Source organism: Hemicordylus capensis, chromosome 5 (assembly GCF_027244095.1).
Source record: "Hemicordylus capensis ecotype Gifberg chromosome 5, rHemCap1.1.pri, whole genome shotgun sequence".
Taxonomy (NCBI): domain Eukaryota; kingdom Metazoa; phylum Chordata; class Lepidosauria; order Squamata; family Cordylidae; genus Hemicordylus; species Hemicordylus capensis.
This window is the reverse complement of record NC_069661.1, coordinates 251,514,260-251,527,517: the sequence shown is the minus strand read 5'-3', so window position 1 is coordinate 251,527,517 and position 13,258 is coordinate 251,514,260. Positions and strand designations below refer to the sequence as shown.

The following is a 13,258-nucleotide window of genomic DNA, read 5'->3' as shown; positions in this document are numbered from 1 at the left end:
ATCTATCTAGGTGGTCGCTGACTTGAGGGCACTTAATCGATCAATCAATCAGAGGGGGCAGCAAAGGGGGCGTGCCCCCTCAGACAATCTCCCCCTCCGTTACTATTTCAGCAATGCAGCTCTCGCACACCAGAAACACACTTCTGTTCCCCGCCTCCGTGTCTTTCTAGTACTGCCCGCCGCTGATACCGGGGCAGCCCCCGAATCGAAGACACCAAGGAAGAAATAGCACCCGCGGAGCTCAGAGCATGTTGCAAGACAAGGACTGCGATTCCCGTCATGCCTTGCAGCGACCCTCGCCTACAACCCCGCCTCTTCCAGCGCAGTGCATTGTGGAGCCTGTAGTCTCGGGAGCCTGCGGGCGGCTTTTTGCAGGCAGCTTGTGTCGCTCTCTGCTTGTTCGCGCGGAAGAAGGAGAGCGCGTGGGTCCCTCTCCCCGAGTGGCGTCCGCCCTGTGGCTGCTGAGCGGCGGGGAGATGGCGCTGGAGGCTCGGGGGATGGAGCAGGACGTGGAGGACGGAGAGATCTCGGGCTCGGACTGCGAAATGCCCGTCTCCGCCGCCGCCAGGAGCCCCCAGCAGGTGAGGCCGCCCCCTCCCCTGGCCGGCATGCTTTCCCGCGCTGCTTCTGCAGGGGCTGCTGGGTGGGAGGCGGCCTGCAGGGTTGGCGGCAAAGCGTCCCGCCGCCCTCGCAGGGCAGGATTGAAGGGAGAGCGGCCGGGAATAGGGCTGCAATTTGCAGGGGCGCCCTGCGCGTCTGCCATCCGGTGCGCCGCTCACTAGGAAGCAAGCCCGGCTGCAAAGATTGTGGCTTTCTCCCGGGCAAAACATGGGAGGCACCGTTTCTCCTGGGATAGCGTGTCCTAGCACTGCATGGCGAACATAAGAAGCTGCCATATACTGAGTCAGACCCTTGGTCCATCTCGCTCAGTCTTGTCTTCACAGACTGGCAGCGGCACCTCCAAGGCTGCAGGCAGGAGTCTCTCTCAGCCCTGGCTTGGAGATGCTGCCAGGGAAGGAACTTGGAACCTTCTGCTTTTCCCAGAGCAGCTCCATACATCCCTTGAGGGGAATATCTTGCACTTCTAGTCTCCCATTCATATGCAACCAGGGCAGACCCTGCTTAGCTAGGGGGACAAGTCATGCTTACTACCACAAGATCAGCTCTCCTCTGGACCTGGTGAATTGCTGCCCATTTTATTATGGAAAAGTATTTTTAGCAGTTATAGTCTTTTAGTAGCTTGTCTCCTTTTACAGAAATTGTAATTATTTTAAATTTTAGCCTTTTTATAATAGCTATCATATTTGCAATCACCTCTGTTAACATGTAACCTTTCTCCACTACTACCTTCATTTAATGTGTAATTTTATGCTGGTCTCTGACCGTAATAAAGCTGGACATAAGCTTGCTCTTGAATTGCTGCCTTCTGTGCAAGCTCTTAGAGCTACAGGAGCCCTGTTGGGCTCTAGACCTGGTGATCTTCACCTCAAAATCAAGATTGTGCCTAATACTGAAGTTTCCAGTTCTCTCATTTTCTCTGCTACAATGCATTGCAACTTTAGTGCTTTGGCACCAGGTGTAACAATTCTGTTTTTTTAAAATAGTGGCTGCACGCCCCTTTTGGAATGAAAGTTCTTTTTCTGAGAGAGAATGGCTTGCCCAAGGTGCACAATGTGCTCCATGTCCAGGGTTTGCATCTAGCTTTTATCCAGTGAATTATGCAGGTGTTCTGAATGGTGTATGAAGGGAAGAGGTGTTACTCTATGTCTTAACTACCTGAATCTTCATGGAGGAGAACTCAGTTTATGGATTTACACTGGCCATATATCAAAATTTAGTTTGAATATTTAGGTCTGGGCTCCCCCCTGTTTTTTAAACCCATTATTCAACAGATAAAATAATGCACAATGATGTCCTATTGTACTAGGCTAACATGTATAAACAGCATTTACAAAAGCTCCCCCCCCCACTGAATTTGTCAGCTGGTGAGCATTTGGGACTACAGCAAGTAGCATCTTTTTATCTTTGCAGGGTTGTAGATTTGTCAGCTTCCTATTAGAACAGAGGATGTTCATTGAATCAGTTGGATAGCAGTGGCTGAAAGAAAACATAAAAACCAACAGGATACTGCTGTGAGACTAACCACTAGTTGAAATGTGGCTAATACAGAAGTAAAATACATATGTGATCTAATGTGTGCTATCAGATGCACACTCTATTGTTGCAAACCTGCCACCTAAAAAAAGTAGTGGAAAAATCACAGACATTAAGTTGTATGCAAGAGTCTATTCATTCCACCCACCATATGGGAGCAGGTGCATACAGGCCTGTAAATGTAGAAACTTGTACAGTATGTTTACATTCTCATCCAATGTAAAACAGGTATTAAAACTAGCAGTGGGTAGAACCTAGTGAAGGAAGAATTCTGCAGATAAATCCATACACCCAAATTTATCTCCTAGAGCTTTTTATTAGGTGGTACATACACGTAAGAAATAATATTTTAGGCACTAGAGAAATTTCTGGGCTCGCAGCCAGTTCTTAAATTGTGGGGACCTACTATGATTGTTAGGTTTCCCAGACCTCTCTGTCTATGCCTGTTCAGTGCCTCAAGGGGAACCTGTGGAATGCAGCAATTTTTCTTTCCCCGTCAAGAAAAAAATGATTCAATTCTGCAGTGGCAGAAGAAACCCAATCAAACTTGGTTACAGACTTGCTAAGAATAGTCAAGGCAAAGCTAACACTCATTATTAGCTAAGCTGCAAATCATTGTAGTCAGTCAGAAAGTTCAGTCTGTCCTAAGTGACCATATGCATGCATGCTTGCTTGTGGCAAGTATGAATCGCTGGCAGCTTACCAGAATGGCAATTTTTTTTGTAAATTTCATGAAGATCTGTTGAAAAATGACTTAAGATACAGCAATTTGAAAATGTCTGCATTGGCAACCAGAATTTTAAAAGACATAACATACCTGTCTTTTCTCTCCTTGTCTATTAAATTATCCAGAAATTCAGGTCATAATTCAGCTAGTGGTTTTTGCTTGTTTGAAAACAATTTTTTGAGCATTTGTTTATGCTATTGAACAATCTGAACATCTGTTAATGCTAGGAGAGGTAACAGGAGGGAGATGTTTTGTATGACAAAAATTGGGTGATAGTTTCATTTTCTCTAGTTTTTCAACATATATCATGCTGAGACCTACAATAGTAATAAAACTCAAGAATTTAGATGCTGCTAAAATGTGTCGGTTACGTCTTGTGCTATCAGGTATCCTTTAAACCCAAGCAGTTAAATATTTCATAATGTGACCGAGATAGACTGAGAACGGTCATCTGTTACTGATCTATATGCAAAGAAATAATGAATGTGTAGTTTATGCCTAAACTCTTACTGTTATGTGCAAAATACAGTAAGTTTATATTCTAATATTTCCAGTTAATACAGGTAGCAGTGTGTCAAGCTTACAGGCACCTGGGCTATGAGAAAAAGGGAGAATCAAGCCTCTTCCAGACGGGCCTCAGAGGTTTTGGTAACATCACAGAAAGGGGGTTGGTTGCTAGGGATGTGCACGAACCTGTTCGGCGTTCCATTCAAGGAACGCCAAACAGGATTGAAACCCCTGCATTTGAAATGGTTTGAACGCAGGGGTAGGGGTTGTTTTTACCTCCCCTGCTATGTTTTCCCTTCCGGCGCTGCATTTAAAAATGCTGGTGCAGGGCGGCTGTATACCCTCTTGCCGCCCTGGTCAACGTAAAACCAGAAGTGGTGGGTGCGCAGGCATCCACCACACAGGTGCACGGTGTGTGTGTCGGACGCACATGCACACGCCACTTTCAGTTTTTCGCTGACCAAGGCGGCAAGAAGGTAAACAGCCACTCCAGGCCAGCATTTTTTAAAGCAGCTCTAGATGGGGAAACACGGCGGGGGAGGTAAGAGCATCCTCCCCGCGCCTTAAAATCACACACCCCCAGCCTTCCGGGTGCGCACGGAACCAGTTCCATGCACACCCCTATTGGTTACACTCACACAACCCCCAGTAGTGTTCCTTTACTCAAGCTGAATCATTGAGCACTCACCAGCACAGGTCCTCCTCGGTTACTGGCCCCTTATCATCGGTCAGTCTGTCTTTAAATAGATTCTGACAGATCTTACCCCAAGATCTCACGAACCCCCAGAGATCTTGCAAGATCTCAGACGTCCTCAGAAGCTTGGCTGTCTGGGTCATCCTTGACTGACTGTGGAGGCACTGCCGCCATCCTCAAATTGAGACCGCAGGCGGGGTGCGTGGTATGATGGCCTGCCTCTCCCCAGTATTGGGGTAAGTACCCCTACTTTCTTCCGCCCCATGCCCACGGTGTCCTGACACAGTGTTTCTGATACCAGTCAACAGCCCTTGTATTGCAGTACAGTATTCACTTATACCTCTCCTGTAAAATCTTGTAAGACTACTTAAAAATCCAAGCGACAATTGGTTTTCAACAGGATAAAACAACTATATAATGTTTAACTTGGATTTTTAATAACAATTATTAGAAGAGCCTCTTTAAAAAAAAAAACTGTTCAAAAGGAAATCTAAATGTAATGCCTGTGCTTACACTCACAACTATACAGACAGCTTTTAAAAACTGAATCGTGACCGTTTGTCAAGCACGGTGTTACTTCTGAGGGAGTTTTCTGTAAGAGAGAATAACAAAAGATATAAAACTGTTATTCAGAGTCTAGCAAGTCACATCAGTCAGTTCCATCCAAGAGACACCATCTCGTATCTCAGCAGGATCGTCTACTCAGCCCATGTTAATGATCTTGGTCTCTTATTTTATGCCCCCCAATTGCCTGAGAACCCAGAGTTATATTTTACTGATGTCTGTATATTGGCAGTGTGATGCCAGATTTCTTATTTTACTGAAAGACTGTATGTTTGTCATATGTAGATAGCAGGAGGGCATTGCTGACAACTAATAGCATATATAACCTTGGAGGATGAGCAAGCGTTATTACATCCCTGATTCTGGTGCCTCTTTGTTCTCAAGCCTGCTGCTTGTGAGAAACTTGGTACAGATGAATGTGAGCCAAAATATCAGATCCTCTAATGACTTTGGCACCATTTTGTACTCCCCTATACTGTCAGGACAAGAAGAATGACGAGAAAGGAGGCTGAGCTCCTATCTAGGTGCTGATCTTGCTAGGTTAGTACAATTTTAGTCCTTCCATGAACATATGTTTGTTCTCTAGCTCCTTTCACCTTCTGAGATGAGAAGGAAGAGATGGTGAGAGAAAAGGCTAAGCTGTTAGTTACTCTAATTGGTTTCTGATGGTTTCCGCATCTCTTGCATTTCTGTAGAATGACAATCAACCAATGCACAGTGAGATTGCAATGTTTTTAATGTTGTCTCTTTAAATTTCAGAAACCACTTGATAGCAACACTGCGGCCAGATCTTCCCCAAGCAGCGTTTCACCCTGTGCTCCTAGTGTCCCTTACCGGACTACAAAAAGCGTGGACTCTAGTGATGAGAGCTTCTCAGATTCAGATGAAGACAGCTGTCTATGGAAGCGAAAGCGGCAGAAGTGTTCTAACCTCCCTCCCCCTAAACCAGATCCTTTTCAGTTGGGCCACAACCCCCAGAAACAGATGATTTTAGGGAGTAAAAAGATCAACAACATCTGGGGTGCTGTACTTCAGGAGCAGAATCAGGATGCCGTGGCCTCAGAACTTGGGATTCTAGGGATGGAGGGCAGCATTGACCGAAGCAGGGCCTCGGAGACCTACAATTACTTGCTGGCGAAAAAGCTGATGAAAGAGTCTGGCTCAGAAGTGGTTGAGTCATTAAACAAAGAATTAGATGAATATATGCAGGATGACAAAAAGACAGTACCGGAGGAGGAGGAGGAGAATGGGCAAGGTCTTTTGAAACGGAAACGGCCTGTTAAGGAAAGATTGGGTGAAAGGCAAGAAATGAATTATAAAGGGAGGTATGAAATTACTGAAGAAGATCCCGAGGAAAAAGTGGCAGATGAAATTGCCTACCGGTAAGATTTTGATCGTGTATGCAATACACTTTCATCTGTAGTTTAGATTTTGAGAAGATGCCCGCTTATGAGCTAACGAAAGTTAGTGGAGGGTGGGTGTTTCTTTAAATTAGTTACTGGATTAAAAATTCCGGCTGCATGTATTATATGTAGCCAGGACATCTCTTCATCTCTCTTTGTATTGGTACTAATTTTGCTGGGGTTCTGGGGATTCTGTTTTAGTGCAGTGGGTTGGAGTAACCCACCAGACCTCTGGTTAAACTGTTACTGCTTTCTGAATAACTCACTGCTCACTGAATAACTCTCAAGTAACCAGGGCATCTCATGTGGGGAAAGTTAAACATATGAATTGGGATCATTCCTCTACATATAGAGACAGTGGGTCACATCCAGACTGTTGCTCAATAGTGCTAAAGGTAAAGTGTGCCGTCAAGTTGATTTCGACTCGTGGCGCCCACAGAGCCCTGTGGTTTTCTTTGGTAGAATACAGGAGGGGTTTCCTATTGCCTCCTCCTGCTCAGTATGAGATGATGCCTTTCAGCATCTTCCTATATTGCTGCTGCCTGATATAGTAACAGCGCAGATTCGAACTGGCAACCTTCTGCTTGTTAGTCAAGCATTTCCCTGCTGCACCACTTAAGGTGACTCTTCAATAGTACTACTCAGGAGTTATTCTAAAGGGCTACTTAATTTCAGTAAAACTTCTGTTGTATTCTGTTGTTGTAAAACTTCTGTTAATCGGTGTTCTCAAAATTATTCAGACTTTTGTTAAAAGACTTGTTTTCTGGGTTTTTGTTTTGCATGCCTCACTGTTCTTCAAAACCTTGTAATATGCCTTAATTTATATTGTTACAACTTTAAGAATGCATTTTGATTATGAGAACTTAAAACTGCATGTCACTCCCATTTTCATAATATCTTCTTTCCTTTCCTTTGGTCCAAGTCGATCAGGAATGGCTAATCTGAGTCTCTCGAGCTGTTCTTGGACCACAACTCCCATCATCCCTGACTAGTGGCCCACTAAAAAACAAAACTCTGCACAATGTTATACAGTTTAAGAAAAGAAAACGCCAAGGCACTAGTTTCTTTTGTGCTGGCAGTAAATATGTGGAGAGAAAATGTCAATAGGAGTCCAAAGTAATAACAAGCACAATTATAGGCAGCTACCATAATTTCTGTCCTACAGTGCACTCTGAGTGCTGTGATTGGTTTTTATGTCAATCAATCTTTATTACGGTCTTAGACCAGCACAGAGGTTTTTATGTATATACTAGTCACATTAGGCCCGTTACAATAACGGGCACTAGAAGAACCGTTGCTGCGTCCCCTCTCACCCCCCCAGGGGGAGACAGAGGCCTCGACGCCCCCAGCAGCTCGCTCTCTTCGGGAGCAAGCCCCGCACAGCGGCAATGGGGCTCCCCCCCCATGAAGAGAAGGAAGAGCAAGCCAAGCCTGGCCGCCCGCACCCCCGCCTCACCACCTCCGGGCCTCCTCCGGCAACTGGCGGCGGTGGCAGCGGCGCCGGGTGGTCCCTGCCGCGGGCCAGCTCGGCCGCCAGGAGCCAGCTCAGCCACCTGCAGCTCTGGGCTGGCTGCTGCCTCCAGCAGGGCCAGAAGGAGGAGGAGGCCGCCGCCGCCGCCAAGCTCTGGCTCCTTCAGGCGCGCGATGTCTGCCACCAGCCCGCCGTCTCCTCCCGCTTCCCCTGGGCTCCCGCTTCCCCCGGGACCGCCGCCTTCTCCAGCCTCCCCCGCCGCCTCCTTTGGCTGAGCCCGCGGCTCCGGCTGGACCCGCCGCCTCGCCCGGCTTCCCCCGCCGCCGCCTCGCCTCGCCCGGCCAGGCCCACCGTCTCGGCTCCTCGGCCCGTTCCCGTCGCTGCCAGGCCAGGCCCACCAGCGGCCATGGCCGCTGCCGCCACTGTTCTCCGTCCGCGCGCGCCAGCCACTCAGGCTGCAAGCGCAGCCACGTATGCTCAGAACACCTCCCAGAGACACGGACGCAGATACCCTAGGGTTTTATTATATAGGACATTAGTGTGTTTAAGTACTGTACTTCAGCTTTCTGCTGTGGCCTTTGACTGATGCAGATGTTAACTTTGAATCTATCTATCTATCTATCTATCTATCTATCTATCTATCTATCTATGCTGTAGAAAGAGCACAAAAACTCTTTCTCCCCCACTGAGCTGCTTATGGGGGCAATAGGGTTGTTAGGACAATGCAGTCTGTCTTTTTGCCTAGTAGCAGAGGCTGCAGACGAAATCTCTCCGTGTTCAGTTTAGACCAAAGAAGTTGTTCTGCATCTTCTCATTGTAGACCCCAGCAGTGTTCCCTCTAAGATGTGTGCATGTGCGCATGCCCACATGTTTTTTGATGTCCGCTCAGTTAATTTTAGATCCCGCTCAGGCTGAATCAGGAAGGTCCCCCTCTGAATGCACATGGTGCGCACACACTGCCTTGATACTGCCACCCAGAACAAAACTCATTCCGCACACAGACAGAAAAAATTAGAGAGAACACTGGACCCCAGAGCTTGAGACTACTCACATGCTCACTCTTGCAGACAAATCTTGTGCATGTTTATTTGGAAGTAAGTCCTCCTGTGTTCATTGGAGACTATTTCTGGGTCACTGTGCACAGGATTTCAACCTTAATATTTTTAACCAAAGCTTCGCTTACTCCAAGGTTGGCTCATTGAGCTGCTGGCACCATACAAGTGTCAAGTAGTAATAAATACTAGTAACTGTGGGTACTTCTAAAAAAAATGAAAATGTTTTAGTTATCAAATGGTTAGCAAGGAATGTTCTTAGTATTTTATTTTCCTTTTAGGCTTCGCGAACCAAAGAAGGATCTGATTGTGCAGGTAGTAAAAATCATTGGGAAGAAGAAAGCTATTGAACTACTGATGGAAACGGCAGAAGTGGAACAAAATGGAGGCCTTTTCATAGTGGTAAGGAATAGCTGCTGGTGGTGGTTAGACCTAATTTAGGCCTTACTCTGGGCTGGCAGTCATGGATTTTTAGCTGAACTCTGTAGATCCATTCTCCATAGCAAACAACTCAACACAGATCACTCCTGTGATAGCAGAGATCTTGGCACGGCCCCAGGTCCCAAGTTGGGAAATCCACTTTTGCTTGTGGCTATTGCCCAAATTCTAAATTCTGTGTACTTGCAGAAAGATTACATCTTCCCTGGTTTAAAGCACATGCAAATTAACTAGAATTGCCTGTTTATGACTGCAGTTGGAATTCACTGCTAATTAAAACTGAAGACTATAAACACATTTGTTAACTGATTTGTATAATATGGAATGTGATTGTTGCATATTATCTATTTTTAAAGTAAATAAAGTTATCACTACTTTAAATTTTAAATCTCTTTAAAATAAAGAATGTGTGAACATTGCTGTTTAAATTTGAAATATTCAGGTTAACCCTGGTGTGTGTCAGTTGTATAGAATAAGGAATATGTTTTTACATTGCTTTATTCTGATACCAGTCTTTGCATCCCTTTGTAGTTTGCATTCCCCCCCCATCAGAATAGGAATTTCTTCAAATGGAGTCTCTCTTACAATCTGATTAATTGTAATCAGAGACCCCCTGCATCTGGGGATCTCCCCAGTCCTCAAGGACACATATTTGGGAGGCAGCCGCAGATGAAAAGTGGGGGGAAGGTGCTGATAATCATCCCTCCCCCGCCTCCGTGTGTGGAACATAAGAAGCTGCCATATACTGAGTCAGACCATTGGTCTGTCTCGCTCAGTATTGTCTACACAGACTGGCAGCGGCTTCTCCAAGATTGCAGGCGGGGATCTCTCTCAGCCCTATCTTGGAGATGCTGCCAGGGAGGGAACTTGAAACCTTCTGCTCTTCCCAGAGTGGCTCCATCCCCTGAGGGGAAGATCTTCCAGTGCTCACACATCAAGTCTCCCATTCATATGCAACCAGGGCGTACCCTGCTTAGCAAAGGGGACAAGTAATGCTTGCTACCCCAAGACCAGCTCTCCTACCTCATGTTGCCAAAGCTGGCTTTGGTCCTCCTGGTGAGGGTAGTCCTGGCAATATTGAGTGAATTATAGGAACATAGGAAGCTGCCATAGACTGAGTCAGACAATTGGTCTATCTAGCTCAGTGTTGTCTACCCAGACTGGCAGCGGCTTTTCCAAGGGTGCAGGCAGGAATCTCTCTCAGCCCTATCTTGGAGATGCTGCCGGGGAGGGAACTTGGAACCTAGATGCTCTTCCCAGAGTGGCTCCATTATCCCCTGAGGGGAATATCTTCCAGTGCTCACACTTCTAGTCTCCCATTCAAATGCAAACCTGGGCAGACCCTGCTTAGCTAAGGGGACAAGTCATGCTTGCTACCACCAGACCAGCTCAAGAAGTACCACAAGAAGTGTTCCTTATATGCAACTTCCTATACTGTTTTCACTATGAGCCATTCAGACTTCACAAAACATTTAATTTAAATGAGACACATACCCACACACCGCCAAGAGTATCTAATTTTTGCTTCTCTTAATTCTGTCAAAAATCCAAACTCTCTCCTTTTTATTCAGGTTATATGAGTGCATGCTTAGTCTTTTAAACTTGGAACTTTGAGAAGTTTTATTTTTCCATTATGCAGAATGGTACTAGAAGAAGAACACCAGGAGGCGTTTACTTAAACCTATTGAAGAACACACCGAGTATAACTGGAGAACAAATCAAGGTAAATAAATGTAATCTATACAAACTCCAATAAACAGAAGAATTTTAGAAAAATTACTAACTGCTAGAATTGCCAGAGTGCAGCAATTTTTCCTCCAGCTTTGTCAGTCTTCCTCATGCAGCTTCTGAACTCATGTCTCAGTATGAAAGTCTTCCTTAGAAGAACCCCTCCCCCCATTTTTAATTATATAGTTGCAGACCGACATGACTGCTCTGTGGAAGTTTCAAGGTCTACGTGCGAATGTAACTTGTCTTCTTGCTTCTGGCATTTGATTTAGCCTTGGTGGTGAGCACTTAAAACACTTTTTGTCTCTGTGCAAAGCACAATTGGTGAAAATGAAGGCTGTACAAATAAGGGTAAAAATTACCAGTTTCTAGTCATCAAATGCTTTTCTGTGAAGCCCAAATTGATATTGAATCAATGCTCAATAATATCCATTAGGATGGTCCAGCTAGCCATATGAGGGGCTCTTCTGTTGTAGGCATGAAGTTGGTGGAGCTCGTATTCGAGTAGAGCAACCAAATGGCTTCGGGGCTGATGCCCCACTCTTTGTCTCTCCCAGGCCCACCCCCACCAGAGACTTGAGAATGCAGGTTTGCTTTCTGTAACTGTTATGGGGTCTACACTTGGAAGGAAGGAAGAGCACCTTGTATGAGGCTGTCTCCTTTCTTTCCTTAGATAAACCAAGTTTGAAGCTGGAAAGGAGTGTGACCTATGCATAAGGTCGTTCCTTCCTTTCCGTATTAGAGCTTCTAGATTTAAGACGCATGAAGGGAACGCCTCAAGTGGTTTTCTCTTTTCAGTGTTTGAGCTTGTAGATTGAAGTAGATCTGGCAGATCTAAGTGGAGCTGGTAAATATAATGCTGGAAAAAGAGAATACAAGAGGGAAGGGAGATGCCGGACTTTTTGCTTCCAGCTTTGGCACCTATCCTAGTCTTAAAGACTGAGAAAGAAAGAACAAGCTGTCTTCCATAGTCTCCTGATGGACTGGGTCCTGGAAAAACAACAACACAGGGTTTGTCAGAAATTGGAATCCGCTGAGCCAGCTAAGCAAATGCCAGCCACTCTTTAAGGCTAGAAGGAAGGATGGGAATTCATCTTGGGACAATTATCAGGTGAATAACTATTTGGAAGGCTGTGGAAGGGTGCCTTCCTTTTTCAGATACAATATTTGAATTTGGAGATCAGGACAATTGCGCATCTGAATATAATATCTATAAGACTTTGAAGCAAATTATAGTTCGCCTGCCCCATCCGAATATTTTTGTATACAGAAATATTTTTAACTTAAGTGAGTAGCTGTGAATAAATGAAATTATAATATTTAAAGGGTCTTTCTTACTTCAGAATGCATGCCCAATTTGATATGAACCTGCCAGGGCCCTCCGCTCATCGTCTCGGGCCCTGCTCATGGCCCTGCCACGCATAGAGATCTGGTTGTCGGGGACTAGAGACGGGGCCTTTTCAGTTGTGGCCCCTCAGCTTTGGAACGCCCTCCCTGAAGACCTTTGTCATTCTCCCTCCCTCAGTGTTTTTAAAAAAACAACTAAAAATACATCTTTTTCATGCTCCATCTTTGGTTATATCTGGTAGGTTATGTTCTTATGTTCTTAATTGCTTTCCTGTAATCCAGGCAGACAGAGCTGCCACTATTTAAAACAGGACCCCCTTTGACTTTAGGAAGCAGAAGTATTAATTTTCAGATTTTCTGTAGCAGTTTTTGGAATGGTTTTAATATATAGCAGTCTTCCAAAAAAAAAAAAAAGTTTTGTTCATTTTCATGCAGTCAGCTTTTAACTTGAGTTCTAAGGTTCGCAAAGGCAGCTGGTGGTTTCTGAAAACTGATTTCACCTGGCTATTATTCCTTAGCACTTCACAAGGTATTAACAATTCTCTTTGTAGGAAATCTTCTGTATTGAAAACCAAAAGGAGTATGAGAACAAAAAAGCGGCAAAGAAGAGAAGAATTCAAGTCCTGGGTAAAAAGATGAAGAAAGCTATTAAAGGGCTCAACCTTCAGGAGTATGATGATGCCTCTCGTGAGACTTTTGCTAGTGATACAAATGAGGCATTGGCTTCTTTAGAAGATTTGCAGGAAGGACACAGTGAAATGAAACTGGATCCAGAGGATGCTATTGAAATTGATAATACTCATGATTTGGACATCTTTTAATATACTGGATACCTGAGAGACCATATCTTTGGGAAATATTAAATAGCTGTTTTTTATATGATGACTACTTGTTTTCAATAGCTGCAATAGTATCTATTATGTCAATCAGTTGTATGCTGAAGAAGGCCTTCTGCATTTTGGACAACATTTTTTCAGTTTTCTTCAGATCAAAAATATTTTTAGACTTCTCTCTCTCTCTCTTTTTTTTTTTTGGCTACATGATCTCTCTCCTCATTCAAAACTTAAATTGGGTCATGTTCACCCACCCCAGGGTTAGTTTGAGATGGGAGCAGAACTGAGTGCTGTCATTCTAGAGTAATCGCTTAGTTGCGGGGAAGCACCTAGCCAAGGT

At 44.9% G+C, this 13,258-nt stretch overlaps 1 protein-coding gene across 1 annotated transcript; it reads left to right on the top strand.

Annotated features, from left to right (window-relative positions):
• Positions 1–333: 333 nt before the first annotated feature.
• On the top strand, positions 334–12,962 carry LOC128328313 (phosphorylated adapter RNA export protein-like). Its single transcript, XM_053258164.1, has 5 exons — positions 334–581; positions 5,406–6,028; positions 8,854–8,974; positions 10,650–10,733; positions 12,637–12,962. Exons 1-5 carry the CDS (start codon positions 477–479, stop codon positions 12,904–12,906), a joined length of 1,203 nt encoding a protein of 400 aa, XP_053114139.1. The 5' UTR covers positions 334–476; the 3' UTR covers positions 12,907–12,962.
• Positions 12,963–13,258: the final 296 nt, after the last annotated feature.

What these genes read in the sequence shown, in the direction of transcription:
- LOC128328313 (XM_053258164.1), top strand. Translation starts at nt 477, where the DNA reads ATGGCGCTGGAGGCTCGGGGGATGGAGCAGGACGTGGAGGACGGAGAG. An exon ending in GCAGATGAAATTGCCTACCG is followed by an intron (nt 6,029 to 8,853) that starts GTAAGATTTTGA and finishes TTTTCCTTTTAG; the next exon opens with GCTTCGCGAACCAAAGAAGG. An exon ending in TAACTGGAGAACAAATCAAG is followed by an intron (nt 10,734 to 12,636) that starts GTAAATAAATGT and finishes TTCTCTTTGTAG; the next exon opens with GAAATCTTCTGTATTGAAAA.